Below are 27,149 nucleotides of genomic sequence, written 5' to 3'. Positions count from 1 at the left end.
CAGATTAGCTTAAACCAGCTGCAGCTCCTGCTGCTGCAGGAAGAGCCCTTGAGCACAGCCACGCACAAGCCTGCGGCTGAAAACACAGGCCAGGTCTCTCAAAACTCAGACTAACACCTCATTTGCGAGGCTAGAGTGACTCTCCTCCTCTGGTTCCCTTCCTGAACACAAGAAAAGCAGCTGGGCAGCAAAAATCACCAGGCAATGCAGCCTGTTATCCCAGCTAATGGGCTTGGGGATACAGCCCCAGCGCCGCTCGTGCTCCTGGTGGGATCTGCAGCCCTGTTCTCTAGGCAATGAGCCCCTGCCCACTGCATCACCACCCACCCCTTGCACCACATTCCTCTGGGGCATCGTCTGGCTCTGCCCTCCCCACCAGCCATCGCAAGCCCCCGAGCGTTTCGTGCTCTCCCCCCCATCAGATTTGCTAAGAGAGACCAACATGTTTGGGAGTGAGCAGGAGGAGAGAAAAGGCTGTAATGACACAAGCCCTTTAGTTTCATTTCCTTAAGAAACCAGGGTAAAGAAGATGGGAGAGGAAGTGACACACAAGAGAAGGAGAGAAGGATTTTCATTAACCCGATCAAACCTCCTAGAATATGATAACAGAAGCAATAACAGACACCTCTCCTCTGGACAAGGACAAAGAAGATCTTCCCAGTTATGAAGAAGAGGAAGAAAATTGGAGTAGAAGAAAGGAAATTACTCAGAAATGGCTGAAATGTCAGATGTTATTAAAAAGCCTTCACCTTGAGAGAAATAATGGCTGATAAAGACAGGGATATGATGGGAGAAGCCAAACAGCTGGAGAACAAGCAGGATGGGGAGCAAGCACCTGAGAACAGCTCTGCTCGCCCCCAAAAGCCACCCTGGTGACTACAGTGGTGGGCTGACTTCTGGAGGTATGCCTGGACCTGTGAGAAATTTGCGGTGCTGAGAGGCCGTGTCAGCGAGGAGGGCAACAGCAGCTGCAGGAGACAGCAGCCCTGGGCTAGCCTCACCCCACCGCAGACAAGCGAGTCCCCTAGGAGCCATGGTTAAGTGCCTCCATATTTTGAAGTACCCTTAACAGAGGCCCTCATCCTGCTCTCCTACCACCCCTGGGCCATGTTGCTGCTGTACCATGTCACAGGGTCTCTGCTTGAGGAAAGGAACGTGGAAACGTGGATGCAACCTTGCTTTCTCAAGATACTTGCATCAGCATCAGCACGGCTGGGAACCCAGCTGCCAGAATCCCAGGCAGAAAAGCAAATCGAGCAATCCCTCCGGCACCCCCGTGAGCATCACCCTGCGTGGGGACACCCACACCTCTGACCCCCCCAGGGACCGTCCCACCTTCAGAGAAGCTGAGCTGGAGCATCCGCAGCCAGGGCCGAGCAGAGCCGCAGCTGCCAGTTGTAGCCGGCAGCAGCCAGTGCCCATGTTAGGTGAGCGTGGCCTCGCACGGCCCCAGCTTTTTCAGGCTGCTGCGGTGACGGCCGGGGAGAGGAGTGTCTGGGCTGTATCAGTGTCACGCAACATTGCGGGCTCTCTGGCTCCAGAGCAAAGGCAGCTCCATCCCAGCCCGGGAGGTTGAGCTGAAGTCACGCTGCTCTTGCTCTTCCAGTGCTGACACAAAGCCCCTTTCCTGCTCCCAGTGTGGAGACAAGCTGGCCCTCCCCAGCCGATCTGCCTCTCCGGCATCTCACAAGCAGCAGTGCGAGGAGTATTGCAGGCAGGAGCGACTCAGATTTCCTGCAGCAGCCTCCCCTCTTGGCATGTCTCTCCACTGCTTCCCCAGCTCTCCGTGAGCTGCATTTGCAGATAACATCCCTCCAAACCCCCTCAGCAAAGACCCCGATGTGCACATACCCAGCTCCCACCCCGGCTATCTGTGGAAGCAGACACATACGTGCCGAGCCTTGCTTTGGCTCCACATTAATATGCACACAATATGGCCAGAGTTGCTCTGAATCTGACAATATTCGCCTTTTGGAAAACAGCAAGAAGCAAGAGCCAAACCATACGCGTCGCTGTGCCACAGTAAGGTCGAGGCCAGCAGGGAGCCGGGAGCTGCAGCTGTGCAGAGGCTGGACTCTTTTGAACCCAGACCATCATCTTCAGAGGAAGATACGGAGACAATAAGCATCACAGCAGCCACCATTGCCTTCTCCTTAGCAGCATCCTCCTACCACCACCAGTCCAGACCAGCTCTCCCCAGCCAGCCTGCTCTGGTTACTGGTGTGATTAGCACCTGTCCTGTGCCCATGAGTTCTCACAGATTTACAAAAGTTTTGGGTCCAAGCAGATCAGCTTCAATCCAAGCCAATGGAGATGGAGAGGGGCAAAGGAGACCATGAAGGTCCCAGCTGCCCCAGAGACTAGTTAACCTGAGTGCTCATAAGCAGCTCCCGATCATTTGGGGATAAGTCTGGCAAAATCTCACGCTTTTGGGAAAACAGGCTCAGGCAAACCTCCAGCTCACCAGTGACTACATGGGAGCTGACCCACGGCCGCTCTCCTTGTGTACACACTTGCACTGAAGGAAAGAGGGGGAAAAACGCTCAAGGTTAAGGCAGCAGCATGGGAAGATCCTTCTGCTTCCTTCTCCACAACAGGTTTTTGGCATTTCGAGGCACATCAGGTCAGCCTGCGTGGAGCCAAGAGTCCTTGGAAGGAGAAAATCCAGGCACTGAGTGATGGAGGACCTGCCACATCTTAGTCTTACAGACCAGGGTGGCTCTTCCTGATGGGTCACTACACTTGTGCCCTCCCCAGGGCAGTGGTAGCAACTTTCTGACATCTGCAGTGGTTGGATTTCCTCCTACTTGCAGTGGAGAGAGGAAGAAACCAAGTGGCACCAGTGTCTGCCAGCTCCGTGGGGTTGGTGGCTGGTTTCTCCAGCTTTTCAGCCTCCAAAATATACATATTTTTTTTTGCAAGACTGGGGGAATTATCAATGCTTGCATCCATGGCTCGACCATATTGCAGCAGCGTGTAGGACTCCTACCTACCAGCCAGCCCCATTAGCTGCATCTGCCTCGAGCCTGTGCTCACCCACTGCTCCAGGCTGCGTTTACAGCTCAGAAACGAACTCCCCCAGCAGCGTAAGGGTTTATCGCATGCAGATGGAGAGAGGAAAATCCAAATACCTTCAATCCAAAGTCTCCTAAAGAAACATATCAATTTAGAGCATGGCTCATGTTTTATAGCCTCAGCACCTCCCAGCTATGCTGAACTGCAGTTTTCACACCTATTGCAGCCAGTACTGCTCTAAAATCCCCCAGTCAATGCCACAAAGCCAGTAAACCTGTTTGCCACTTCACCCCAAGATCACAGAATGTAATATTAGCCCTTGGCTTCATTCGATGACCTCTCCCTGCCCTGCCAGCAAGCCAGTAAGGTCAAGAAGCTGAAATGTGCTGGAGAAAAAAGCCTGCTTGCTTCTGAGTTACACACCAGTCTGCCCAGTGCCCCGTATGAACTGAAAACACCAGCATGCCCTCTGCATTCACCCATTAAAGAGACCCAGCTGCTCAAATCAAAACAGCCAGTCCCCTTCCCTGTATTCCACATCTCAAAGCCAGACATGTAAATGTAAATTATATATTATTGCAAAGAGGACAGAATAAACACCTGGGACACACACCTGGAGGGTTAACAGGGATGAAGCACAGTACAGTGCGTTTTCGACAGCTCCTAAAGCATGCAGCTATTTGGACACAAGAGCATCCTCATGGGTAACACCAGTCAGATAGGCTGTTCACCTCCGCTCTCCTTACCACAGGGACAGCTCAGGGGCTTGGAGGGCTCCTGTGACGGGCTGGAAGGGATTTTGGAAGTGCCTTTCCCATGCCCTGTCCTGAGACAGGAACAGCCCTCACTGGCCACCACCAGCACGCTTGGCCAGCCCTTCCCTGGGAAGGTCACCAGCAATGATGACATTTTCTTTGGCAGCTGCTGAAGGTCCATCTCTCTGGTGAAAGGATGAGTTTTGGGAGGTATTTTGCTTGATGCCACATCAGGGGTGAGTTTCTCCTCCTGGACCTTGCTTCTCCGAACACCGCTGCACCCCTGATTAACACACCTCACAGCATGGAGAGTAAAAGTAATAAATGTTCAAATACCCCAAAGATCGACACAGCTGATGCATTACTTAAAGACCAGATCTCAAGAGCAGAATTTCACCCTTTGTAGCATAACAGATGTCCTGCACTGAGCCATGCAGCAATATTTAAATAAAAAATGGTGGCTGTACAATAGCCAAGTCATTTGAGAATTAAAGCGTTGGTATTTTTAGGCAGCAGGAGTACGTGTGGGAGAGATCTCAAAGTGCAGGCTGATGCCATTTGCTGCAGGGCAGTTAGAATTAGATTTATTGACGACGTGTGATTTGAAAGCGACACCAGTGCTCATGAAGATCCATGCAGTGATCAGCAATGCTGGGGCTTATTTCAGCTTCATTTTAAGAGACAAAATTTCTTTATATACATGTAAACACAAAGGACATGCAGAACGAAAGCCATTTCTGCTTGCAGAGATGCTCTGATCGCCATCTCCAAAAATGGCCTCTGCAAAAGTCTTGTAACTAAATTAACTAGAAGCAGGTGATCAAAAGGGGGAAAAAAATGTTCTTTTTTAATACGGCAGCCCCAAAGTGCTGGCAATCATCGAATTATTATCATCCAGGTTTTGATGCTGGGGAGAAGGAAAGAGAAGTCTTCTCTCTGCATCAAACACTAGCTGCTCTCTGGGTGGCACATCTGGATACCAAACAGGTAACAGCAGCAAAGCAAACCCTTTCTGGATCTGGGCTTGAAGGAAAGAGAGCTCAGATCAGGAGAGATGAGCCTTCTGGCTCAAATTAAACACTTAATGGGTTAAAATTAGTTAAGCCATGTTATTCTGCACGTGGTAACTGGAGAGCCCAAGCCCCTGGAAGGGTTCAGGAAGGCATCTCTCCAAGGGATGCTGGCAGTGACCTTAGAGACCCCGCTCCATCTCCTGTATCCCAACAAAGCTTGTGGGCACCTGCCTCTGGGTGCTGCGATGCTCGTGAGGAGTGAGGACAGCAACACTTAGCAGGCAGATGGGAATCTCCAGGACTTCAACCCATCCGCTCTCTAGCACAGCAGGGTTTTCCAACTGGCAAAGCAGCAGCCAACTTTTGGTTTGCTCAACATCTCCACGGGTCCTTTTAGGGGCTTGGGTTTGCAGCCCCTCTGCCCCTGCAAAGTCTCCTGCAATATTCCCCAGCACGCCTTAGCCCAAACGCCCGGCTCGCTTTCGCCATGCAGACTCAGCCCTGCCTGCCTCCTTGCTGCAGGAGATGCAGGGATCGGGTCCCCCTTCGCTCATGCCAGCGCTGCATCCATGGTCAGACATCACCACTGCTGATGTCCCCGGCCCCCCAGCGACTATGAGGGTGGCACAGGGATGGGATCCCCTTTGCAACCAGCATCTCTGCAGGGGGATGCAGTCGACAGCGACACCATCTTCAGCTGGGGTGGGAAACACGTTGCCAGCACAATGGGATGGCAAAGGGACCAGCAGCAGCACGTCCCAGTGATGTCCACTCTGGCTGACCCCCACTAGCCCTGGCCAGAAACCAGCTGCGGCAACACAGGGAAGCTGCATGGAAACACAATCTCCTGCAGACACAGGAGAAAAGCAGGATCTGGCTGTGCCACCCTCACACTTCATTCCCACCACCCCTTCCCGAGAGCAGGGAGCTCAGCTTCACAGCGTGCCAGGGAAAGCAAACACAGGGAGAAGATGTTCAGCAGCACCACAGCTACCTCATCCTGCAGAGAAACTGGCCCAGACATCACAGCACTTCCCGAGCCTCGAAACGATGTCATGCCCAAATGAGCCTTGAAATGCTGCCCTGCACTCCCCAAACCCAGGTCTCACCCAGGGAGACTCACAATCTAGCTGGGTGCTCTCTTGGATGGAGCACAATGCTTTCCACCACCCCAGGGACACAGGGCTCAGGTCTGTCCCCCAGGGACAAAGGACAGGAGGGTGCAGAGCCCTTTTTCCCTGGCTGTGGGGCTCTGGCCTGATTTGAGCTCCCCGAGTGGGCTCACAGGACAATGAGCCATCAAGGCGCTTTATGAGAGCTCGCTCCTCCAAACGAGAACGTCATCTCGCAACCTCATCCAGAGAAATCACACTCGCACAAGGTACCCGCGTGTTATGTGGGACAGTTTAGGACCAGAATAACTTCCTCTCCTGGCTGATCAGTGTGTGAATAAATCAGCCACAGCCAAAAATAACCTCTGGACCTTTTCTGACTCCCTCCTGCAAAACAGTTTGGGGGGGGATTTTAGAAAGAGGCCAAGATCTGGTTAGTACAGCTGCCAGGCACTGAATTACAAGGCAGATTAACTGGAATATTGAGGCTGTAAACTTTGTACAAGCCCATCTTTCCCCTCACTGTCTGCAGCCTCTGGCACCATGAATTTCTGCTTGGGGAACAGTAGTAGGCACCACCATCGAGCCTATTTAATTCCTGATTAAGAGCTTGAGATCAGGTTTATGACACCTGTGTTAATGCCACAGCAAGGCTATAAACACCCTTCCTGATTTTGGAAGCCAGAAAGGCCAGGCTTTGGCAGGAGAGGATCCGTTTGAGGATGCACTGCACTGAAGAGACTCCCGGAAAAGTGAGCGTTGGGCTGGCAGTGTGACCAAACATTCCCTTCTCCCCAGGCTCTGGCCATCCGATGCGCAGCCCAGCTCCTACCTCTTGGCCATCAAACCTCCCAGGGCACCACGCGGTCGCCAGCCCTGCAGCAGCGCGTTTCTTCTGTCCCAGCACATTAGCCGCATCGTGAATGATGCTAGGTGGGGAGGTAAAACCCATCTGTAGTTACGGAGAAAATTCACTTCTACCAAGAAAGGGTAGAAACGAGAGCTTTAAATCAATGCGCCTGGTGGATGGGCAGCGATTTTGGGAGGGGGTCCCTTCCCCTGCTGTGCCATCCTGCCCTGGCGATGGATCCTCTCCCCTCCGGGAGGCTGGATGGAGAGTCAGGCAGGAAGAGCATCCTTCCCCACTGCACATCCCCACGGCACAGCGCTCGCTATTTAAAGAAATTTGCTGCATGCTGTCAACGTCTCACCTCCCTGCGGAGGAGCTGGGCCCATGCCCCAGCGCTTCCTGGCGTGGCACTGCCTCCACGACCCACCGGCATGCAGCGGCAGGAGCTCAGCACAGCTGATGCTGGCTCAGAGACTGCAGGGGAGAGAGGCATCATGCAGCAAAAAACCCTGGGAACTGCCCTCTCCTGGAAATCGGTCGCAACGGACAGGAGGATGAGGGAAGTGAGCTCTCATCTGCCACTTGTTTTCTTCTCTTTTTTTTTTTTTTGGATGCAATTAAAGGCAGCCACCCAGCCTTTACCTCCTCACGCTTGCTAAGAGAAGCGTGGCAGAAACTGAAAACCAGGAGCTGAAAAAAAAAGTAAGATATCTGCATTTCAGATAAATTCCAGCCTTGTCAGTCCTGCAGGATTACAGTGCTGGAGACAGCGACCCATGAGCTGATTTAAAACACCAAGGTGGAGACTGAGGAAAGGAAGGGTAACATAGAGGACACAGGGTCAGTCCCCCAGCCAGTGACTTTTGCCCTGTTTTTTGGAGAAGGTTTGGCACCCAGCTCCAACAAGATCCCTCCACCTCCCCATTGCGGGATGGAAATCACTGCACTGGGGCAGGGGGACAGGCAGGGCTGCTCAACGAACGGCTTTGAACAAAAATGAGAGAGATGAACACCCGTCTCATTCCTTAGGGTATCCTCACCGCGCAAATTAAACAGAAGGCTTTACGATGTCCCCACAAGGTTTTTGACCTGCTTGACCACAGCGTAAACAGAAGTAAAATCCAATTATATCAGCGCAACTTTTTTCAGCAAAGAGCCTTGAATCATTTTTCACTACTTCTGCTCCAGATGGGCTCAAATGCAGACCTGTCCCTCAACGCTGCAGTTGTTTCATGTGATATTTTCCTTTCCTCCCTCCCAAATGCCAGCTCGTGTGAACACACCCACACGTGCACCCACCTCCAAGCCTTTTGGCATCGTTTGATCACAGAGGAGCCCTTTAAGCACTGAAAACTCCCAACCACGTCCCAGAGAAGCCTGGCCAAGACCCACCTGCAGAGCCCACACCAGAGCCTTCACCCTTGGTCAGGACCGTCACTCCCCCACTCAGTGCTTGGCATTTCACAGAAAGCATCTCTAAAGGAGGTGAGGGGGGACGGGGCGGTGTTATTGCATTTAACATCTCTCTGGGAAGAAAAGCTGGGCAATGGATCCAACACCCTTCCACTCCAGCCTGGAGATCTCCTAGCTCACTTTTGGGAGCCATGTGGGAAACCTCAGACTCACCAAAGCATTCTTTAGGAGGAAATTAATTGTAAAATAAGGTCTCAAGGTTTGCTAAAGAATCCAGTATCTTTCTGCTTTGCTGGAAAACATGAAATGGCACTGCCCAGGCAGCAGACAGACACTCATGCCAAAGTTGCTCCCTGTCCCCAGAGAGTGGAGACCTCCAGAAGCATTTCCAGTTGGGTCCCACTTTGGGTTTAGCACCCTCTGAAGCTCCAGGGCTGCCTCCCCCAGCTTCAGTGTGAACTCCCATCTCTACCACGGTGCCAGGCTTCTTTCCCAGCACTGACTCATGGCCATGATCTCCCCACCCTGCACACTATGACCAACCGCTTCACCCACCCAGCTCATGCTCACTCAGCCCCCTCCTCCTCATACCACCGTCCTCGTCCCTGTCCCCATTCCCCTGCACCCCAGCGGGAGCTGCCTGAAAAGGCGAGGCTTGCAAAAAAGGCCCTCAAAAGATACAGATAAGGAGGTTTTCAGGGTGGTTTTTACACCCGGCACCTTATGAGACAATTGAGACAGGCAGGAACCCAAATCTCCAGCAGGTTCAATCCCCCAGCATCTGCGCTTCAACTGCTGATGAGTGCCAAGGCACAGCTGGACCGAGCTACCGGTGCAGAGCAAGACCCACTTGCCCTTGCCACAAAGCCAGAAAGCTGCACGGAGACGGACAAGTCATTTAATCCCACATTTGCCAAGCCACAGCTCTGCTGACCACCCTGGAAAGCCAGATCTGTTCATCAGTCCCACCATCAGTGTCTCAGGAACCTGCCTGGAAAAGAGATGCAGGAGGAGCCTGCAGCGAAGGCGGGAAGTCATCCGTGCACCTGAGCATCTCTGGGCGCTGGGGGAATGGCACCAGCAACCTGACAAATCTCCAGGGAAGTCCCCAGAGATCAGTTCTGTCTCCCAACCAGCACCCTCCTGAGATGCCACACAGGGAGCAGTGCATCTTCAAGAGCACAGATACCAGAGACTCCCAGACCATCAGCGCTACAAAGACAGCAACTTTACATCTCCTCTAAAGCCCAGGAAGCACTACAAACTAGAAGCTCCCAAACCACAAAGGCACGTTCGTCCAGGTACCAAACTCCAGCTCACACCTTGCCTCTGTACCAGCTCACACTTGTGAAGTGGCACAGTAGTGTCAAACCCACCAGGAGAACCTCATTCCAGCATATGAGCAGATGGTGGCAAACGAGCTTAAATGAATACTTTGCCAACCCTGACTTGGCCAAAACCAGGGCGTCCCTAGAAGGTTTTGTACAGCTTTAACAAAACCCAGCTTCCTAAGCCAATTGCTGTTATAATGATGCAATTTAGGGGATAAACAAGCCCTTTTATTCAGGAGAAAATCACAGTGTCTGGAGGCAGCTTGCCATGGCTGTGACGAGACGGCACCAGCCGACAGAGGATAGGAACCAGTGTGAGCACAGCTGGAGCTAGCCAAGCTGGCCAGATGCTCACCGGGCTGGTCCAGCCCCAAGTGCGGTGCGCATCCGCACGGTGCCAATGTACAGGCTGGACCAGCTTGGTGAGCAACTGGCTAGTGCCAAGCTCCAGGCTAGATCAGCTTGGTGGGCATTTACCTGGTGTCGACCTCCAGGCTGAACCAGCCCCACGAGCATCTGTCTAGCAAGCATCCCTATGAGCTGGTCCAGCCCGGAGCTCGGTGCCAGGCAGATGCTCGCTGGGGCTGATATAGCCCAGAGCTCAATGCCAGGCAGGTACTCGCAGGGTGGATGCTCGCGGGGCTAATCCAGCCCTCAGCTCGGCACTGGGTGGATGCTCACAGGGTGGATGCTCACTGGCTGGAGACAGTACTGGTAGAGGTGCTGGGAAATTAGAGGAGCTGGAGAAGGCCAGGGTAGGACCAGTCTCACCAGGATGCCTGCCCTCCACCTCAGCGTAAGGGGGAAGCATGGGTGGGAGGGGGGTGCAAAGGGACAGCTTGGGACCATATTGGGGGGCTGCCAGGATCAGAGAGCAGCTGAAAATCAAGGAACCCCCCTCCCCACTCCTGGGTTACAGGAATCACTGCTCCACCTATACCATGCAGCCTCTGGTGGAGTGGATGTGCCCACTCGCTCACCCCTCCTGCCTGCACACCCAGCGGGGATGGGGCAGCACATCTGCCTGGCTCAGCCCCCTGGCCTGGGGCCAGTGGTTTGGGGGACACAGCACCCCTTTAGCTTAGATGCCTGGCCTGGGGGTAATGTCAGCGACAGCAAGTCCCCCCACGACCCAGCTCAGGGGTGAGTATGACATCCCCCCAGCTCAGACTCAACCCAAGGGAAATGGGGGAGCTCCGTACGCCCCCTGACTCAGACACCCCCTCCAAGCGGGGGGAGACAAAGCACCCCTGGACTGAGATATCCCCTCCCGCGGGGCAGAGCATCCCCGCCGGGCACCGCAGCACAGAGCATCCCCAGCCCAGCCCCACCCGGGGAGCAATAGGCAGTAAAAGCCCCACCGGCCCAGCCCCACCGGGGGAGCAGAGCATCCCTGGGGGGGAGCAGAGCATCCCCGGAGGGGGGGCAAGGGGTAGAGCCCCCCGAGTCCAGCCACACCAGGGGGGCACAAGGGGGGCTGAGCATCCCCTGCCCGGCCCCACCGGGGGGGCACGGGGGCAGAGCATCCTCCCCCCGGCTCCGCATCCCCCGTGGGCAGCGTGGGGCCGCCCGGCCCCGCCCGCACTCACCGACCGCCGAAGTCGCTGGAAGCTGCCGCCGCCGCCGCTGCCGCCTCCCGCTGCCCGCCCCGCCCCGCCCACTGCGTCACCGTCCCCGCCTGGCCACGCCCCCGCAGCCACGCTCACCAACCTGGCCACGCCCCGCGGGGGGGTCGGGGTCGGGGTGCGGGGGGGGACAGCGGGACCGGGGGGCAGGAGCCCTCCTGGGGGCCACAGAAAACTCCGAGCAGGGGGCAGGAATCCCCCGGGAGGGCAGAGAACTCTCCTGGGGGGCAGGAGCCCCCACGGCGGGGGGGAAGACTCCCCTGGGGGTCCCATCCAGCCCTGGAGGGAGGGCGGGAGGCAGGAGCAGACCCGGGCCGTGGGGCAGCCAAGCTCTGGGTGCCCCTGTCCCCTCGCTCTGCTGCGCGGGGAGCGAAGCTGGGGCCAGGCGGTGAGCCCCCATGCCCCACCACGTGCCCTTCCTCGCCCTGCCTAGGCCCGGCTCCGAGCTGCGGGGGACAGGGCGCGTTGCCCCTCCCCATGTTGGCAAAGCGGATAACCCTCGGGTCCCCCCCGGGGACTGTCTCTCGCACCCTAAAACGGGGTTTGAGGTGGAGGCTGTCCGTGAACTGCAGCGGAATCAGCCAAAGGGCTAACCTGCCCCTCACCTTGCCCAGCAGAGGGAGGTGTCGTTAGCGGATAAGTAATTAATTTGGGGCCCCTGAAACCACAAGATGCTGTTCCTGCCCTCGCACAGCCATCAACATCCCTTGGGCAGCCCTCACCTGGGCCATCAACCAGGAGCTCAGCAACGCAGCAGGGGATAAGCGGGATCACTGTGTCATCAAAGAGCGGCACTGGTTCCTTCATCTGACCAGGTTTTACCAGGGACACCAAGCTCATTCCTCAGTATTTTTGCTGGAGGACTTTGGGGACATCTCAGATAAATGCCACCAACCTGCTGGAGGAGAGAGTGTGCTGGATCCGAATGCCGGCCAGACTCGCAACCAACCACCTTCACGTTGCTTTTGTCCTGTCCTGGTAAAATTTCATCTGTTTTCCATGTGTCGGAGTGTTCCAAGCCAAGCCAACCTCTACTTTTTAAAAATAATACTGTGATACAGTTCTCAAATAATGGTGACAAATAGCATAGTCCAAGGAAAACATTTTCAAGTACCAAAGAGGTGGGTAAAGCACCAGGATCTGTCAAGGAATGGCCTTTCCTGTCTGGGATGATCAAAACTCAATCATCAGATACGTTCTTTGCTGATAAAATGCTCTTAATGTATTTTAAGAAACGCAGAAAGAAATACTGTCAGGAATATAAGTTACATGCACCGTTAGCTCCTGTCCATGCCTGGAAAGCAGAAGAAATGTGGATTTCTCTGCACCCCAAGTCACCTCACACTGGGGAGGCGTGAGTGCTGAAGCCACAGCTCTGAAAGCGTTTCGCTGCAGCCCGGGCCTCCCTAGAGCTGAATCATATCCTGTGGTCTTGTAGCAAAGGAGTGCAGACAGAAAATGCAGCAGACTGGGGGCTGTTGGGTGCCCATCGAGGGAGGGAGAACAGGACAGGGGTTGTGCCCATCTGCCGTTGTGCAAGTCCCAAAGGAGGGGAGCAGGACCCTACCAGCCTCCCAGTTTGGTCACCTCCAGGACTTTCCAGGAATCCCAACCAGCATCTGCTCTTGGCAGCACCCAAATCCCTGTTTCAGCGTGGCACAAGCATTTGGGAGGCACAGACCCCCAAACTGTCATCAGACTCTGGGCTATTGCTCCCATTTTCCCTTTGTGGATCCTCTTTGGGTGATTCCTCCCCTGGGAAATGGCATCATTTTTTCAACAAGCACCAAGCACCCAATTTAGCCCTAAAAAAATTGTAAATACAGTTTACAGCCTGTGACCACCTATCGCTGCACACGCAGGAGAGGTGTTGCCCACCACAAAGGTACGGGGTGGCTCTGGGGGTGCAGGCTGTGCTCCCAGTCACTGGTTGTCTGCAGGGTGGTGGTGGGGGCTCAGCCGGGGCACCCTGGGGGGGTGACAGACACCCAGGGCTGGGGCATGGCTGGAGCTGGGGGCTCGAGGGGCAGCAGGAGGGGATCACACAGGCATTGGTACTGAGGAAGTGCTCGGGGGGGCTGTGGGGGCAAGACAGTTGTTACTGGGAGGGGCAGTTGCCCCAGAGCCCCTCGTTACTGGGAGGACTGGGGGGGATGTGCAAGTACCTCAGAAGTCCTCCTTACTGGAGGACTGGGGGCAGGGGGGCAGAAATTGCCTCAGGGACCATTAGTGGGAGGCCTGGGGGGCAATTACCTCAGAGGTCCCTGTTACTGGGAGCACTGGGGAGCCAACTACTCTAGAGGCTTTTGTAACTGGGAGGACTTGGGGGGCAATTACCTCAGAGCCCCTCAGTACTGGAAGAGCTGGAGGGGGGAAATCCCCTCAAGTGCTCTCGTTACTGTGAGGGGACAGTTACCTCAGAGCCCTTTGTTACTGGGGGAGGGGGGAATCCCCCCAGGGGTGATCAGCACAGCGGCTGTTCTCACTGCGATGACGTGAAGGAAGGCATCACGGAGAACTACCCCTCCTCCTGCGCCGCCGTGACGTCAGAGCGCCGCGCCGGCAGGGTCGCTGGCGGGTGACGTCATGGTCTCGCGCGGGGTGGGTGGGGGCGGTGCTGTCCCCGCGGCCCCGCTGCGGCCCGGGCGGGACATGGCCCCGCGCGGCCGCCCCGACGCCGCCGCCATGCCCAAGCGGGGCGCCCGTAAACGCCTCAAGTTCCGGGCCGACGACGTCTGCTCCGAGCGCGGTGAGGGCCGAGCCGGGCCGGGCCGGGGGGCGGCGGCGGCGGCGGCCTGAGGGGAACGGCCCGGCCCGAGGCTGCGGCTTGAGGGGAGCGGGGCTAGGCCGGGCCTGGAGCGGGGTCTGAGGGGAGTGGGGCCAGGCTGGGGCTCGGCCCTACCTGGGAACGACGGCCGGGGCCGGGGCCGGGCCTGGGCCTGGATTGGGGCCTGAGGGACAAAGCGGCTTCGCCTGGGGGGCTGAGGGGCCTGGGCTTGGGTGAGGGGAGGTGAGCCGGGCCCACACGGGCTTGTGGAGGGAGAAAGCTGCCGCCAGTTGGAGGTGGAGAGATCTGACCTGATGTGGGAGTGGGGAAATGAGCCGTCTTGGTCTGTGAAGGAGGGCCCCGGGCCTAGAGGATCAGCCAGGCGTGAGCTAGGTTGTGTGTAAGCGGGGTGTGGGGTTTGGTGTTGGTGGAGGGAGAGGGAGAACCGGGCTGGGCTGGGCGGGGCAGGGGGGTGGATGTCCTGGGGCTGGTAGCCTGATGGCCTGGGGTAGCAGCCTGCTAGGGGCTCCTGGCCTGCACCTCTCTGTTGGGGCTCCTTTTCCTGCTTGTGCACCTCCTGCTCAACTCTCTGTTTCTATGGGGAGTGTTCCCTTGAGGGATCGTGGCTCTTAGAGCTTCTATCTCCTCCCCTATAATCCATAATCCCACTGACACTCTGTCTCCCGACTCTCCTGCAGTGACGGTGGCAGATTATGCTAACTCAGACCCAGCTGTCGTGAAATCTGGACGAGTGAAAAAAGCTGTGGCCAATGCAGTTCAGCAGGAAGGTGAGTCTGCACTGGGCAGCCTGCCTTCCCCAGGCTGCCTCCGCGTTTTGCTGGCCTCTGCATGATGTGGGAAATTCTCCTTCCGTGGCCTGAGAAAATCTGTCTCATTTAGTGCCTGAAAATGAGCCTGTGTTCCTCTGCAGAGTCCGATGTTTAGGATTTTAGACAAGAGGTTTTGCAGAAAGCCTGTTAGAAGTCCAGTAAGAATTGCTGAGTGTTAGTGCCTGAAATGGAAGACCTTTTTCCATTAACTATTGTGCATTATCTCCTGCTTGAAGCAGAAAATAACATGATAGGAGTATTTATTACTTACCTCATACAAAAACTGTAGACAACTTTATTAGCAGATATAATTCTTCGCAGTGGGAATAAGGTTATGATAGTTCTAGCAGACGTATGTTGTTATTCCCACCCCCCATACTGCAAGCTGCAAGGAGGTATTTTTAGGGTGTTGCTGTTTCCTTGGTGAACTGTATAAACGAGCAGTTTATACAGATATTGCAATATTTTGTTATCTACTTCCTCCTTGTTTTTTAGCTGCTGGGAGTGTTCTGAACTAACACATCCTGTTTGCCTGAGAAATGTTAATGTTTAGGCCTCTAATCTTAAATGTAGCTGGTCACACATTAGAGGTGAATGACAGTGACAGCTGAACCCTTCATATAGGAAAACTCTTGATATGTTGCTGAAATTTTACACGTGTAAAGAAACTATGCTCTTTGCACAAGTGCCTGTCATTGGGAAGCTGTACAGGGCAGGAATGCTGGTGAATATCCTTTTTAGCTGCTGTTTCTCAAGCTTTTAAGATCAGGGCACCTCCCTCTTTTGCCTCCTTTGTAATAGGCTGAGGGCTTCCTTCTTCCCATTCCTTCTCCTGTTCACCCTTGTTCACCCTTTTATATTCTCTGCCACACTGCCTCAAAGTACTGAACTTTGGCATCATACCTGGCAAACTCTGTTGTATTTCCTTTCTCCCTGTACGTGTCCCACCCCGAGTCCTTGCATGCAGCATCACCTGATTTGTCCAGCTTAACCCCTCTCCTAAAATCCTGCTCTATTTCTGGCTCACCTCCGCTCTGTCTAGATGACTCCAGGTCACAGCACTTCCCTGCCCACCCCTTTCTCTGGTCTTTGCAGTGCAGAGTCACCGGGGCTTTCCCCTCCTTAGGCGGGGATCCTTGGGATCTCTCCTCTCCAGCCCCAGGGCTGTGCTACAGCCTTATCTGGTGCAGTCATGATGCATGTTACTGCCTTATCTGGTGCAGTGAGCCACGCGTGGGGACAGCAGGCAGCCAGCCAGCCAGGAGGAGACAGCAGCTCCTGGCCAGGGAGCTTTGGCCTTTGGCCTTGCTCACCTCCTGTCTCTTGGCTCCAAGTAAACATCACACTGTGGGTGACTGCCAGCAAGTGGGGAGCTTCAATGGGAGAGGAGCAAAGGCCAGGTGGAATTTTCCTGGGCTTTTTTCCTCCCCATCCTAACCCCCAGGGATGGGGTGGGGATTACTGCTGTGAGTTGAAGAGAGGATGCGCCTCTGCAAAATTGCAATGCAGTGTGATTCAGCATGTGAATGGACTTGATCTTTCCTTTGCAGAGTGTGATGGGTCTCCATCAGTTGTTGTCTTCTCTTGCTTGGCTGTATTTGATGTCATAACTTACTGCCAGTAATGTTCCCATCTATTTCTCATGTAGTGAGGGCAGTATGATTTGACAGTGTGGGATACCACTATAGTGAAGGCGTACAATTTACAGAGTAATTAGGGCAAAGCAAAGTAGAAGTGTTTTAGCAAAGCACTGAAAGTATCTCTAGTCGGTGAGTACAGTCAAGCTCTATCCTATGACTGTCTTTCCATCTGCTGTATGACTGTTTCAAAACCTCGTTCTGTGGTTAGAAGTGAGAACATCTTGCCTGAATTTATTTATGGTCAGTTCCTGATCCTTTTTTTTTTTTTTTTTTTCTTTCCCCTACCACTCTGTCCCTTTAATTCAAACAGCACACTTGGTGCTCTGGTGGCTCTGCTGACTGTAACTGTGATGTACAAAACCTTCCTGGGGTTCAGTTTGTGCTAGGTTAGAAAAGCTTGAGCAGCGCAGGCCTCCTCTCGTGTGGTCAAGTGTCTCTTAGTAGAAGTCCTCTTTTTCATCCAAGCACATTAGATAGAAATTCAACTTTCTTGAATGAATTTTACAGACTGTTTGCAAAGTGTTTGTGATGCTGTTACAATGCTGGCTATGACAGTGCCTCACGCAGCTGTAACGTAGAGCCCCACCTTCCTCTTTCAAGACTGTCATTACTGCCTTGCACGTGGATTTTTCTGCCCTAACGAGCTCTCAGTTTACAGATCAAGTTTTAAAATAATATGTCCTAACAGGGATGTGTCTAAACACCTCCCCAGAGGCAGAAAAAAAACCCCAAACCCAGCTGACTCGACTTGCTGTTTTCCTCATTAGGCCAGACTCTTTCCCTCCACTAAATTCTAGGGTAAGCGGAGCTCCTGTGTGCTTGGCACTGAGTTATATCCGTGATGGATTGTGTGTCATCGACCACAGGATCGCTTTATCCTGCTGAGAAGGGAGCGTATCTTCTCTGTGTTCACAGAACAATTACAGAGTAGGTGCTGGCTCTATACAGACTGAACGGTGGTCACGCAAGGAAGCTCTGGTATGCAGGGGAACCAGTTAGCACTGTAGAAAAGAGCCTGTTGTTTTATTCACAGTTGTAAACAGCTTCAGCTAAACCAATGGGATCATCTGCATAATGTGCTGGTAATCGTCCTCATTGTTCATTCTTTAAAACAAGAGCTTGTATAATTGCGTTCCAATTCAGTCACCCGTGCTAATCTTCCTCTGACAAGGTAATCCTCCCGCCCAGGATTTCGCACCCAGGATTTACTTGTTTGTGTCACCAGCTCTAAATGCAGTTAGCTCGTCGTTTCTTAGCAGTGGCTCCGGCAGCGGTTCCACTGAAGTAACTCTTGAACTTGGATCACCTTTTTTTGCTCTGCTGGTATACCTACTGTGTCGTTGCTTGTCATTCTAGTAAAATCCCTCTGTGGTTTGGAAGCTTCTTGTGTTCCTGCTGAGGAAGTTCTCTCTGTATCAGGAGAGTCTTGTGACAGCAGCGATGAAATGGATACAAAGGAAAGCATCAACGGGCGAACTGCATCTAGAAAAAAGAAGAGCAAAAGGCACAAAGGTACAGCTGCCAGCCTCTCCTGGGGGGCTTTGTGTGGGCTGCTTCTGATCTTCTGCATGTGTGATGTTACTGATTGCTATTTACAGGCTAGTCATGGGGCATTCTGTAACTCATATGTGCACAAAGGAATGCTGAGGGTTAAACCACTTTTAAACCTGCTGGGACTCTTGTCAGAGGTGCTGTCTTTTCACAAAGGCAGAGCCTTGGGCATGAAATCAAGGCCTGAGAGCTGGTGGCTTTCAGTAAACTTCTTTCAACCTTGGAAAACGAATGCTGCTCTTCAAAAGAATTGTGAAACTTTGCCACTGGACATGTTACTTCATTGAATGCGTGTTGGTGAAAGCAGGGTTTGTTTTGGGGGGGGAAAACCAATGCTGCTATCCGTGATGTGTTTGTTGGCAAAATCCACGCTCTGTTTCAGGATGTTTCCAGGGCTGTGGTTTGTTACAAATGCATGTAGAGGCCTCTTTTTCCAGTGAGTGAATTTGGCCCTAGTGGCATTATAGTAAGTTAATTTCAAGGAGATGTATCCTCCAGCATTGACACTTTGAGTAACTCTATAGAAAGTGATACGCAGTGCAGTCTAAGCTACAAACTGTTCTGCTGCACTGTGGAATCCTGCAGGAGTTTCTAATAACAGGTTGCTTTTAGGTTGAGAGAAAATTTTCTAACTTGATTTCTTCAGCTTAAGAAATACTTAGCTTTATTAATGCTGATACTAATTTATGTAACACATCAACATCCACCACAGACTGCAGATGCACAGCACTCTTCTGGGGTGAGAGTTTAATCTCTTTTATTGAGACATCCTTTGGAAGCCTGGGAAAATAAGAATATCTGAGTGGCTAGAGTTATGGGAGGTGCAAGTTTGGAAAGACAGTATTCTGTTCTACCACAACCTTGTCTTATTTATTTCTGCTACATATTTAGGGAAGAAAAAATGGTAATAGGCCAGTGATAGTTCTGGCTGCACTCTGCAGTTCAGCAGTTGTGTAGTTTGATGGCTGCTTGAGTCAGAGCTGAAACAGCAGAGTGGGTGCTACAGCCCGGTGTGGGTGTGCCTGCCATAAATCTGTAGTAATGTAGGGAAGTGATCACATCCAGAGCTTTCCTTGGCAATGAATGAAGCAATTACCACATAAGGATAAGATTCTGCCCTTTGTTATTAACTTGCTATCTCAGAATTAGATCTGGCACCTTCAAGTTCTTAAACATCTCCTTTAGCCACTTGGTCACAAACCTCTAGCAGTTTTTTCTGTTAGCAGTCTGTGCAAGTTGTCTGTTTTCTTTTTTCTTAACGTTCCTAATGTTCAGCATTGTTTAGCTATTTATATCCGTTGAAAGCAGTTTTTCTCCTAAAGTTGGAGCAATGTCTGTGGAAAAATGTGTGGTATTAACTTAAAAACTGCAGGAGTGAAAGGAGTTTCTGAATCTTCTGTTCTGGTTGAACAGTTCTGACACCTGAGAGGAAGAACAGGCCATTCTGTTCATCTGTGAATTGCGTTAAAAGTTTCCTATCCCAGAAGCTTTAATTAAATTGCAGATTTAAGAAAAGCAGCTGATTAGCCATTAGAGGAGTTGCAGAAGACAATTGCCTGCCCTCCCTAGCAAAGCTTCTATTGTGACCATTTGAACAAAGAATTGACAAGCTTGGCAATGTTTTAATGTTCAGGGGCTTCTAGTGTAAAGCATTTTTTTCTGACTTGTTAAATGAGCAGTTTTAACAAAAATGCATGAGCTTGGCCCTCATTTACATAAAGTTGCCTCTGTATCCATTGAATTTTTATTTTTCCACTTATGTGTTGAATTTTAGCTGTGAAAGGGTCAAGCATTGAAAAAGGGTCCAAAAAGGCTGTGGGGTTTCCATCCCTGGATACAGTCAGAACTTGACTGGAGGAGACCTTGAACAAAACGATCTAATTCAGCCTGCTTTGAGCTGGGCTGTTTGGACTAGAGACCTCCAGAGAACCCTTTCAGCCCGAATTGTTTGAATTTGCCACTTTGCATATGTGTGCAAACAGTGCAGCAGCAGGGATAAACGATGATGTATATCCAGCAAAGGGAAAGTGTAATGGTTGTGTGGATGAGCAAGCGCATGCTGATGAAAACCGGTAGTAGTGACAATGAATTTGTACTAATGTGGGCTTGTTTGGCTGACTGTGTGTATATACATGGTTCAGCTGCTTACCCTGTGCTACCAGTAGTAAAGCACACACCTCTAGATGTGATTTGGTAATGAGGTTATTTACTACACTAACATACCTTTGTTGCATTTAGAAAATCCTGATGGAGGTGGTGGAGAAGAATACCCCATTGATATCTGGCTGCTGTTGGCTTCCTACATTCGCCCTGAAGACATTGTCCGGTTTTCTTTAATTTGCAAGAAAGCCTGGACTGTTACTTGCACTGCCGCCTTTTGGACCAGGCTCTACAGGAGGTGAGATTAGAGAGAATTTTTAAACTATTTGTAGGAGGCTTCAGCAGTGACCAGCTCTCTGCAGAGCTGCAAATGAGGGAATATTCCCCTATAGGCTAGAGACCTAAAATGTTTGCGTATGACTTGGTGGTGTGGGCCTTGTTTGGCAAGGGTTGTGGTATATTGCATCTGCTTTGGATCTGGGAACAGATCTGTGGCATATTCCCATATGCTCCGTATAAAATCTCAAAGCATTGTGTGTTTTTCGACTTGCCATGGCCTACACGCTCCTGTTTGTAACAGTCTGCTTTGTGTGTAAAGCCCTCGAAGTGCTTATGGTAAAGTTGATGCTGTTACCTTACTGCAAGACACGCAAACATCACTGACAGAAAACTTGCCCTGCCTCAAGCTTTGATCATGGTCACCTTTCTGTAATTAGGGTGGCATGAGAGAAACTAAGGCGTTTTGGAGCTGCCTCAGTAGCAGAAGTAAACTGTAAATAAAGTAAGAGAAGAGGAGCTAAGAGGTTGTCAAAACTTGATGCAAATCCTTCTGTCCTGGTGCATGTCAATTGGACTTTCCTTCAGGACAGAACGTTTTCTTTACTTGTCTGTATCTGTTGCCCAGGAGGTGCAAGCAGCAGGAGTACAGAGCAAATAGCAGCCATGGTCATCCTCGCCCCTGTTTTTTAGTGTGATGTTCCCTAGCAAAGGCTCCTTTGGCATCTGATCAAAGAACGACCCTCGAGTCAGACTGCTCAGGCAGTTGTCTGCAAGCATGCAGTCAACCTCAGCTAAAGTGAGTCCTTGAGAAACTGCAGGAATTTACGTGCCTTGGTGCATCCTGCAGCTAAAACACCATCTGGTCTCTCTGGGCATCCTGTCTGCGACGGATTGTTGGAGAATTGTAGCATGATATGCTTGTGTGTGTGCTGGAGATCCGTCTGATGCAGGTAAAGTCTTTGAGACTGTTGTGTGATATCATATAGAGGAGTACAACACCCTTGAAGTGCTCAGAGTTGACAAGAGGTCCTCTGGTCAATCAGACGTTCAGTTTTCTCTCAACGTTGCTCTCTTCGTAGCTTTCTTCTGCACGTCTCTGGCATTCTGACCCTTCAGCATCTGTTGGGTTTCTTGTTGGCTTTTCAGGCACTACAGTCTGGATGCGTACCTGCCTCTCCGCTTGCGCCCAGAGTCCATGGAGAAGCTGCACTGTCTCCGTGCGTGTGTCATCCGGTCACTGTACCACATGTACGAGCCTTTCGCATCTCGAGTCTCCAGGAATCCAGCTATTCCAGACAGTACTCCCAGCACTTTAAAAAATTCCAGAGTAAGTGGAATCACTAAGGAAGTTGGATATGTCGAAGATGTTGCTCTTTCTGATTTTTGTTCTCTTTCTAGAAGAAAAATAGATGATGTTTAGATGGTCACCAGTGAAGCTTGAGTGTAGGATGGTTACTAACTCTGAGTAGTGATTTTAAAAAGCATGCTGGTTACTTGTGTCTGTATAGTTGCTAGTACAGAGGATTCTAGTTACTCTTCTGGGTAACTTCTGCCTAAGTCCTACCATAACATCTTTGTAGTCAGCAAAAAGGCACTTGCTTCACTGAATGTCAGAACTGCTAGGGATATTTGCAGCTGTTCCCTCCTCCGCTGCAAATTTGTTGCTGAAAGGAGGTTGCAGTAGGATCAGCTTTTATATTTTCTGCTTTATTCTGACGCTGTCTGCCAGAATACATCTTTTCTCCATAGCAGGCATCTGGAGAGATACCAGAAGTGACACTGATAGCATAGCATCTGAAAGGGAGTCATTTCATACTATGTTCCTGTAGGTCATCCGTTGTCTTCGGTGTCTGGGTGAGGGAGGGTAGTGAGGTGAGCATGGCAAATGTGCAGAGCAAATGTCTGCTTTGGGACTGGGGTTGCAGTTGTGTTGGGCTGTAAAGGGTTTGTCTTTGGTGTGGGCAGGCAATTCCCTTCGCTGTCCCAGCTTGGAGCACTTACATATCCATTCCTCTTTAATTGCTGTTGACCATTAACTCTGAAATGCCTCTGTGTCTCTTGTTTGGTTTTAACTTGCAACTGGCTGATACTCTGTGAGCAGCTTAAGCAACAATGTGAATTCTCCGTCCTCCAAAGTCAAAAACCTGTTGAATGAGGTTTTTGGAGCCAAACTGAAGTGATTTTGGTTCAACAGTTGCACTTTCTTTTCCATGCAAAATAGAGCAACCTCATCTATCTGTATGTGATATCGTCCCTACTTTCTTCCTTCCTATCCCTGGGTGGATACTGGAAAAAACTGCCATACCACTTAGGGAGGAGCATCTGGTAGTAACACAAGCAGGTGGTGCTGCAGAGCAGGAGAAAAGCACGCAGTTGTGTGTGTAGTCTTATCTCTGCATCCAGAGCTCTTCGTTCTCTCCCCAAGTCCCCAGTTTAGGTATCATCTTTCTTGAAAAAAACAAAACAAAAAAAAAGGCCAAAACATTTCTAGGAAATTCCAGCTTAACCTTAGTCCTTCTGAGTCTAACTTCCTACTGCTGCTCGGATCTGATAGCGTGGCTGTTAACAGCTAGAAACCCTGAGATGATGCTGGCAGGGTCGGTGTTTTGGAAGCATTCACGTTGACATCATAACGGCTTTGGTGCCCACTGCTAGTGCTTCTACTTGTACTAATGGTTTGAGGAAGATTCTTGAAGTACAGTCTTTTATTATTCAGCTTTCAAAAAAAGGAAATTAAATGGTGACAAGGCTTTGTTAGAACAGTAGAGGTTTGACCTAACGCCTTGGAGCATAAAAGAGCTATCCTGAGTCAGGTCTTGCTGTACTGCTGCATTGCAAGACTGAGCTCCACCTGTGTTACTGTGCACAGAAATGCCTTGGCACAGTGGGTACGGAGGAGGATCTGACATTGCCTCTCCACATTCTTGCTTTCCTGGGCTTTGGTTATACCTTTACGGGTCGTTGAAACTAATGGCAAATGCCTACATAAACTGCATGTGGCAAGAGGAGACCCCAGACCCGGGTGTTATCAAATCTAGCTTTTCCTCTTTAATTTCCTTTTTTCTTTCCCTAGCCTAGCTTGTGTGGGACACTGGAGCCGTTATGGTGTCAGCAGAAGTGTTTGCCCTTTAAAGACACCCCCATTATTTTTGGTGGAGCGGCAGGCCGTACGGCGCGTCTGAAGGGCAGGACGGCTGACCCGTGGACGACATCCTCTGCCCCTTAGGAGGTACTGACCGTTTTGTGCTTCACTACTTGCCATGACCAAACCAGTTGCTAGACCAGGCTGTCTCTGCAGGTGAACTACAAATGCCACTGACAGTGGAGTTAAACTCAGCAGCATCTGCTGCTCACCTGAGTTAAAAAAGATCTGGAGAACATTTTTATCGGGGGGGGAAAAACTGAGGTCCACCTCCTCCCGGGTGGAGGTTACTTGACGCATGTTTCTGAGCTTGACTCCACATAGCTTTGTTGTTCACCTCATGAAGGTTGTTGAGATAAAGGTCCTTTAAGGACTCTTGTTTATGGACATGACTCAGAGTTGAAGTAGAGGGTCTTGTATCACCTGTAGTCTCTAATTACAGAGCCCCCATGGAGGCTGGCTCTGGCTTTTTTTCATTTGGGGTCACGCTATCCTGGAATGAAATTAAATGTGTGCTTCGCCCTGCAACCTAGTCAGGCCTTCTCTTGGCGTGGGAGAGACACTCTGTGGGTCATGGGAAGTTGTCTTTACCTGTATTATTCTTCCTTTTCCTGCTGACACTGTTAAAAGATAAGACCGCCTGTGGTGGGCTGGCATCTGTGGTGTGGAAGCACTTTCAGTGATGGCTGGACTGACTTACCAGATTTCTTTCTCGGCTGTTGAAGGCGGCTAGTTGCTTCTACTCACTGGCAGGCAGGGAATTTCCTTCCTACTCTGTTTAATGCAGGAGTTCTGCTGAGACTCCTGCCCTAGAACAAGTGCTGCATGCTGGGATGGATCCTTTGGACCACACAGTGATAACTGCCTTAAATTGGAGGACTCCTGGTGTATGTCTGCAAGGGAGGGCAGTGCTGGTTACCTCTGAGGCTGTCTTGAGGCCCTTTTCTCATTTTCTTTCAAAAAGGAACAGCGAGTTGATCATACTGTGCTATCCTGACAGTGTTTCTATACTCTGAAGTACGACAGTGGGTGCCTAGTGATGTCAAGACCTTCTTTTGACACCACAGTGGCTTATGAACTTTCTTATCTGTCACCTCATAGCTCATGTATTGGTCTTTGCATTTCCCTCTGGATTCTCTCCTTCTTGATCCTTATTCTGTTTTCAGTTGTTCCTTGCCTTAGTCTTGTCTGGAGTCTGGTTCTTGGGTGGGGGAAATGGGTGAATCTCTATGGCTCGTCTCTGCCTTATGGAAGGGACAAATTGCACAATGGGATTTTTCTGTTTAGCACGTCAGTGACTACGTGTTGTGTCATCTGGTTGTGTGATGAGTCGGCCAACTTGAAACTGGGAGACCTAAACTGCTGAGTGTGTTCTTTGAACGTAATTAATTTGAATAAATGGCTCCTAACTGCTTCTGTATAATTGTATTTGTAATTGGAAGCTTTTATGCTCTGCTAAAACTTATTTAAAGTGGTGCCTCTAAGGGTTTCATAAATTTGTGTTTCTTTTTTTTTTTTCCACCTCAGTGTCTGCTTTTCTGGTGCAAAAAGATTGAAGGGAACAGACAAGAAGCAATGTGGGAATTCAACTTCAAGTTCAAAAAGCAGGTATGAAAGAAGAACCAGAATGGCTGTTAATTTTTTTTTTTTAAGCATTCAGACAATAAATAGAAACTCTTGACTCCTGTGATAAACTAAAGCATTCTGAAACTACGCTCAGGCTTCAGTCTGTATTACCAAGACATTTAGAATCCCTCATTTTTATTTCCTCATTTGGTATCCTTTCTCCACTGTAAGATATGGCTCGTTTGTTACCCCAAATAATCTAATCTTTGGGTCATTGCTACTGATTACTACCAAAAACCAGACTATTTGAATTTAGTGATCAAAAAGGAGACCAAAATCTGAAACTTCTTGTTTTACCATGGGAAGGATTTCCCAGAGAAGTGAAGAAAGCCACCGCTGTCAATGAAAACCTCCAGTAGCAGGTCTCAGGAGAAGCAAGGTACCTCATGGTACCTTGGGATTTCTGCAGCTTTTCCCTCTAAAGCAATGAGCCTGCAAACTGCCTGTCCTGAGCAATGGCTCTTTATTGTGTGTACAATGCTCTGCCCAAAGGTGTAGGAATGTGGTGAGAACCGGCTAGTAAGCACCGGTGAGAAGCAGCCAAACTCTAATCGTAGGTTCTTGCTTAGCTAAATAAGTCTCTCTCTCTTTCAAGTCTCCCAGATTTAAGAGCAAGTGTTGTAAAGGTCTTCAGCCACCGATTCAGTATGAAGAAGTCCATACAAATCCGGATCAGGATTGCTGTCTACTGCAGATCACCACCTTTAACTTCATATTCGTGCCAATAGTCATGGGTATGACGTTTACCTTGGTAAGTGTTTGGCAAATCTGCCTATGCAGTTTCTGTAAGGAGATGAAGAAGATACCTCATTGGCGTTGTGTAAATCATGCTGCTGCATCAACAAACCCATTCTGGCAGTCTTAAGGTTAACAATCAGAGGAAATGCTGAGGATCTCCTCAGTTTAACTTCTGCATTTCCATCAGCTCTTGCCTATTTGGTGCAGCAAATACTGATGATACCGAGAATCTGCTGTGGCTGTGCAGCATCTGGGGGCAGATCAGTTGTCAGGGTACAAGAAATATTCCCTCCTCAAGAAAATATCTCCTTACCTTACAGCAAAAAGTTCTGAGAGCAAAAACCTATGAGCAAACTCTTGCAATGTGTATATATGGTCCCTGACTGCTGGGAGAAAGAAGAGCTTTAGGACCAACTTGCACAAACTTGGCTCCGGACAGCAGCAGAGCAGTTGTGCTTAGGCAAGAGCAGTAGTACAACGTGGGGCAGCACGTGTGGCTGTACTTGTCAGGGTTTCAGAAGTGACCTGTACCCCAGGGAGGTTCAGTCTGGCTTCACAAGAGCAGAGCAGTGAGTTCCAGACTTCTGACAGCCACTTGCTCTCAGGTTCACTTCTGGTGTTATTACTTGGGATTGTCAGCCAGAGAGAACTAGTTTGAATTCAGGGCTGTAGATTGATTGCAACTCTGCCAGCACCTGACATACCTTAGACTCGTACAATTTAAAAGAATTTAAAAAAAAATATTTAAAAGCTTTCTGTTAAGAACTCTATTTATCACTTTGATTTTTCTGAAGTGCCTCCTTGTCTCTCTTCTTGCAGTTCACCATCAATGTGAGCACAGACATGAGGCATCACCGTGTGCGCCTGGTGTTCCAGGACGCCCCAGTTCGCAATGGCAAGAAACCTCGGCTCGACCAAGGAGTGCAGGTTGTGCTGGACCCTGTGCATAGTGTGCGGCTCCTGGATTGGTGGCACCCACAGTACCCCTTCTCTCCAAAAGCTTAGTGCTGTCCTGAGTCTGCAGGAGCCAGCAGGTGACTGAATCTGGCAGGCTGAAGAGAATTTCAAGGAACCAGGAAATCCTATTTTTATTTCTTAAATAAATTCTGCAGTCTCCTTGCAAGTGGTTGAAGCTACTGAGCTAGTCTGTATGTATATAACTTCTGGTCAGTGATGGGCAGAGCTGAGTGTAAAGCAGAAACTATTTGTAAACACACTTTTATGTAAAATTCACGTTTTATGATTTGAAAGGAGCTCCCTGGAACTGTTCATTTAAAATCCTTTTGGTGCTAATGAGAGTGGTCCTGTTTTCTGTTTGGGAAGAAGCAGGAGGTTTTGCTTTCCGGCTTTAATATGACCAGA

At 50.7% G+C, this 27,149-nt stretch overlaps 2 protein-coding genes across 5 annotated transcripts in view; one reads left to right on the top strand and one right to left on the bottom strand.

The window, feature by feature from the left end:
- PPFIA4 (PTPRF interacting protein alpha 4) overlaps positions 1–13,621 on the bottom strand; it is a 61,499-nt gene extending 47,878 nt beyond the window's left edge. For 2 of the 3 annotated variants that reach the window (XM_054803473.1, XM_054803474.1), the window contains exons 1-2: positions 13,531–13,621; positions 12,010–12,919 (exon numbers count right to left, since the gene is read on the bottom strand). The gene's annotated coding sequence lies outside the window, so the exon portion shown is untranslated. Of the gene's footprint in view, positions 1–11,078; positions 11,146–12,009; positions 12,920–13,530 lie in introns of those variants that run through there. The other variant, XM_054803472.1, reaches the window with a different exon arrangement.
- Positions 13,622–13,711: 90 nt separating this feature from the next.
- On the top strand, positions 13,712–27,080 carry TMEM183A (transmembrane protein 183A). Of its 2 annotated transcripts, none has more exons than XM_054803481.1 (8): positions 13,712–13,863; positions 14,580–14,669; positions 17,708–17,863; positions 20,141–20,300; positions 21,428–21,608; positions 24,951–25,031; positions 25,645–25,800; positions 26,607–27,080. In XM_054803481.1, the coding sequence occupies exons 1-8, from the start codon at positions 13,767–13,769 to the stop codon at positions 26,790–26,792; spliced, it is 1,107 nt and encodes a 368-aa protein (XP_054659456.1). In that variant the 5' UTR covers positions 13,712–13,766; the 3' UTR covers positions 26,793–27,080. The 2 variants fall into 2 exon arrangements, with proteins under 2 accessions (XP_054659456.1, XP_054659457.1); XM_054803482.1 differs by lacking the exon at positions 13,712–13,863 and adding an exon at positions 14,256–14,274.
- The last annotated feature ends 69 nt before the right edge of the window (positions 27,081–27,149 follow it).

This window comes from Grus americana, chromosome 25 (genome assembly GCF_028858705.1).
Source record: "Grus americana isolate bGruAme1 chromosome 25, bGruAme1.mat, whole genome shotgun sequence".
Lineage (NCBI taxonomy): Eukaryota > Metazoa > Chordata > Aves > Gruiformes > Gruidae > Grus > Grus americana.
Note: the sequence above shows the minus strand (reverse complement) of the source record. Positions and strands in the feature narration are given on the sequence as shown.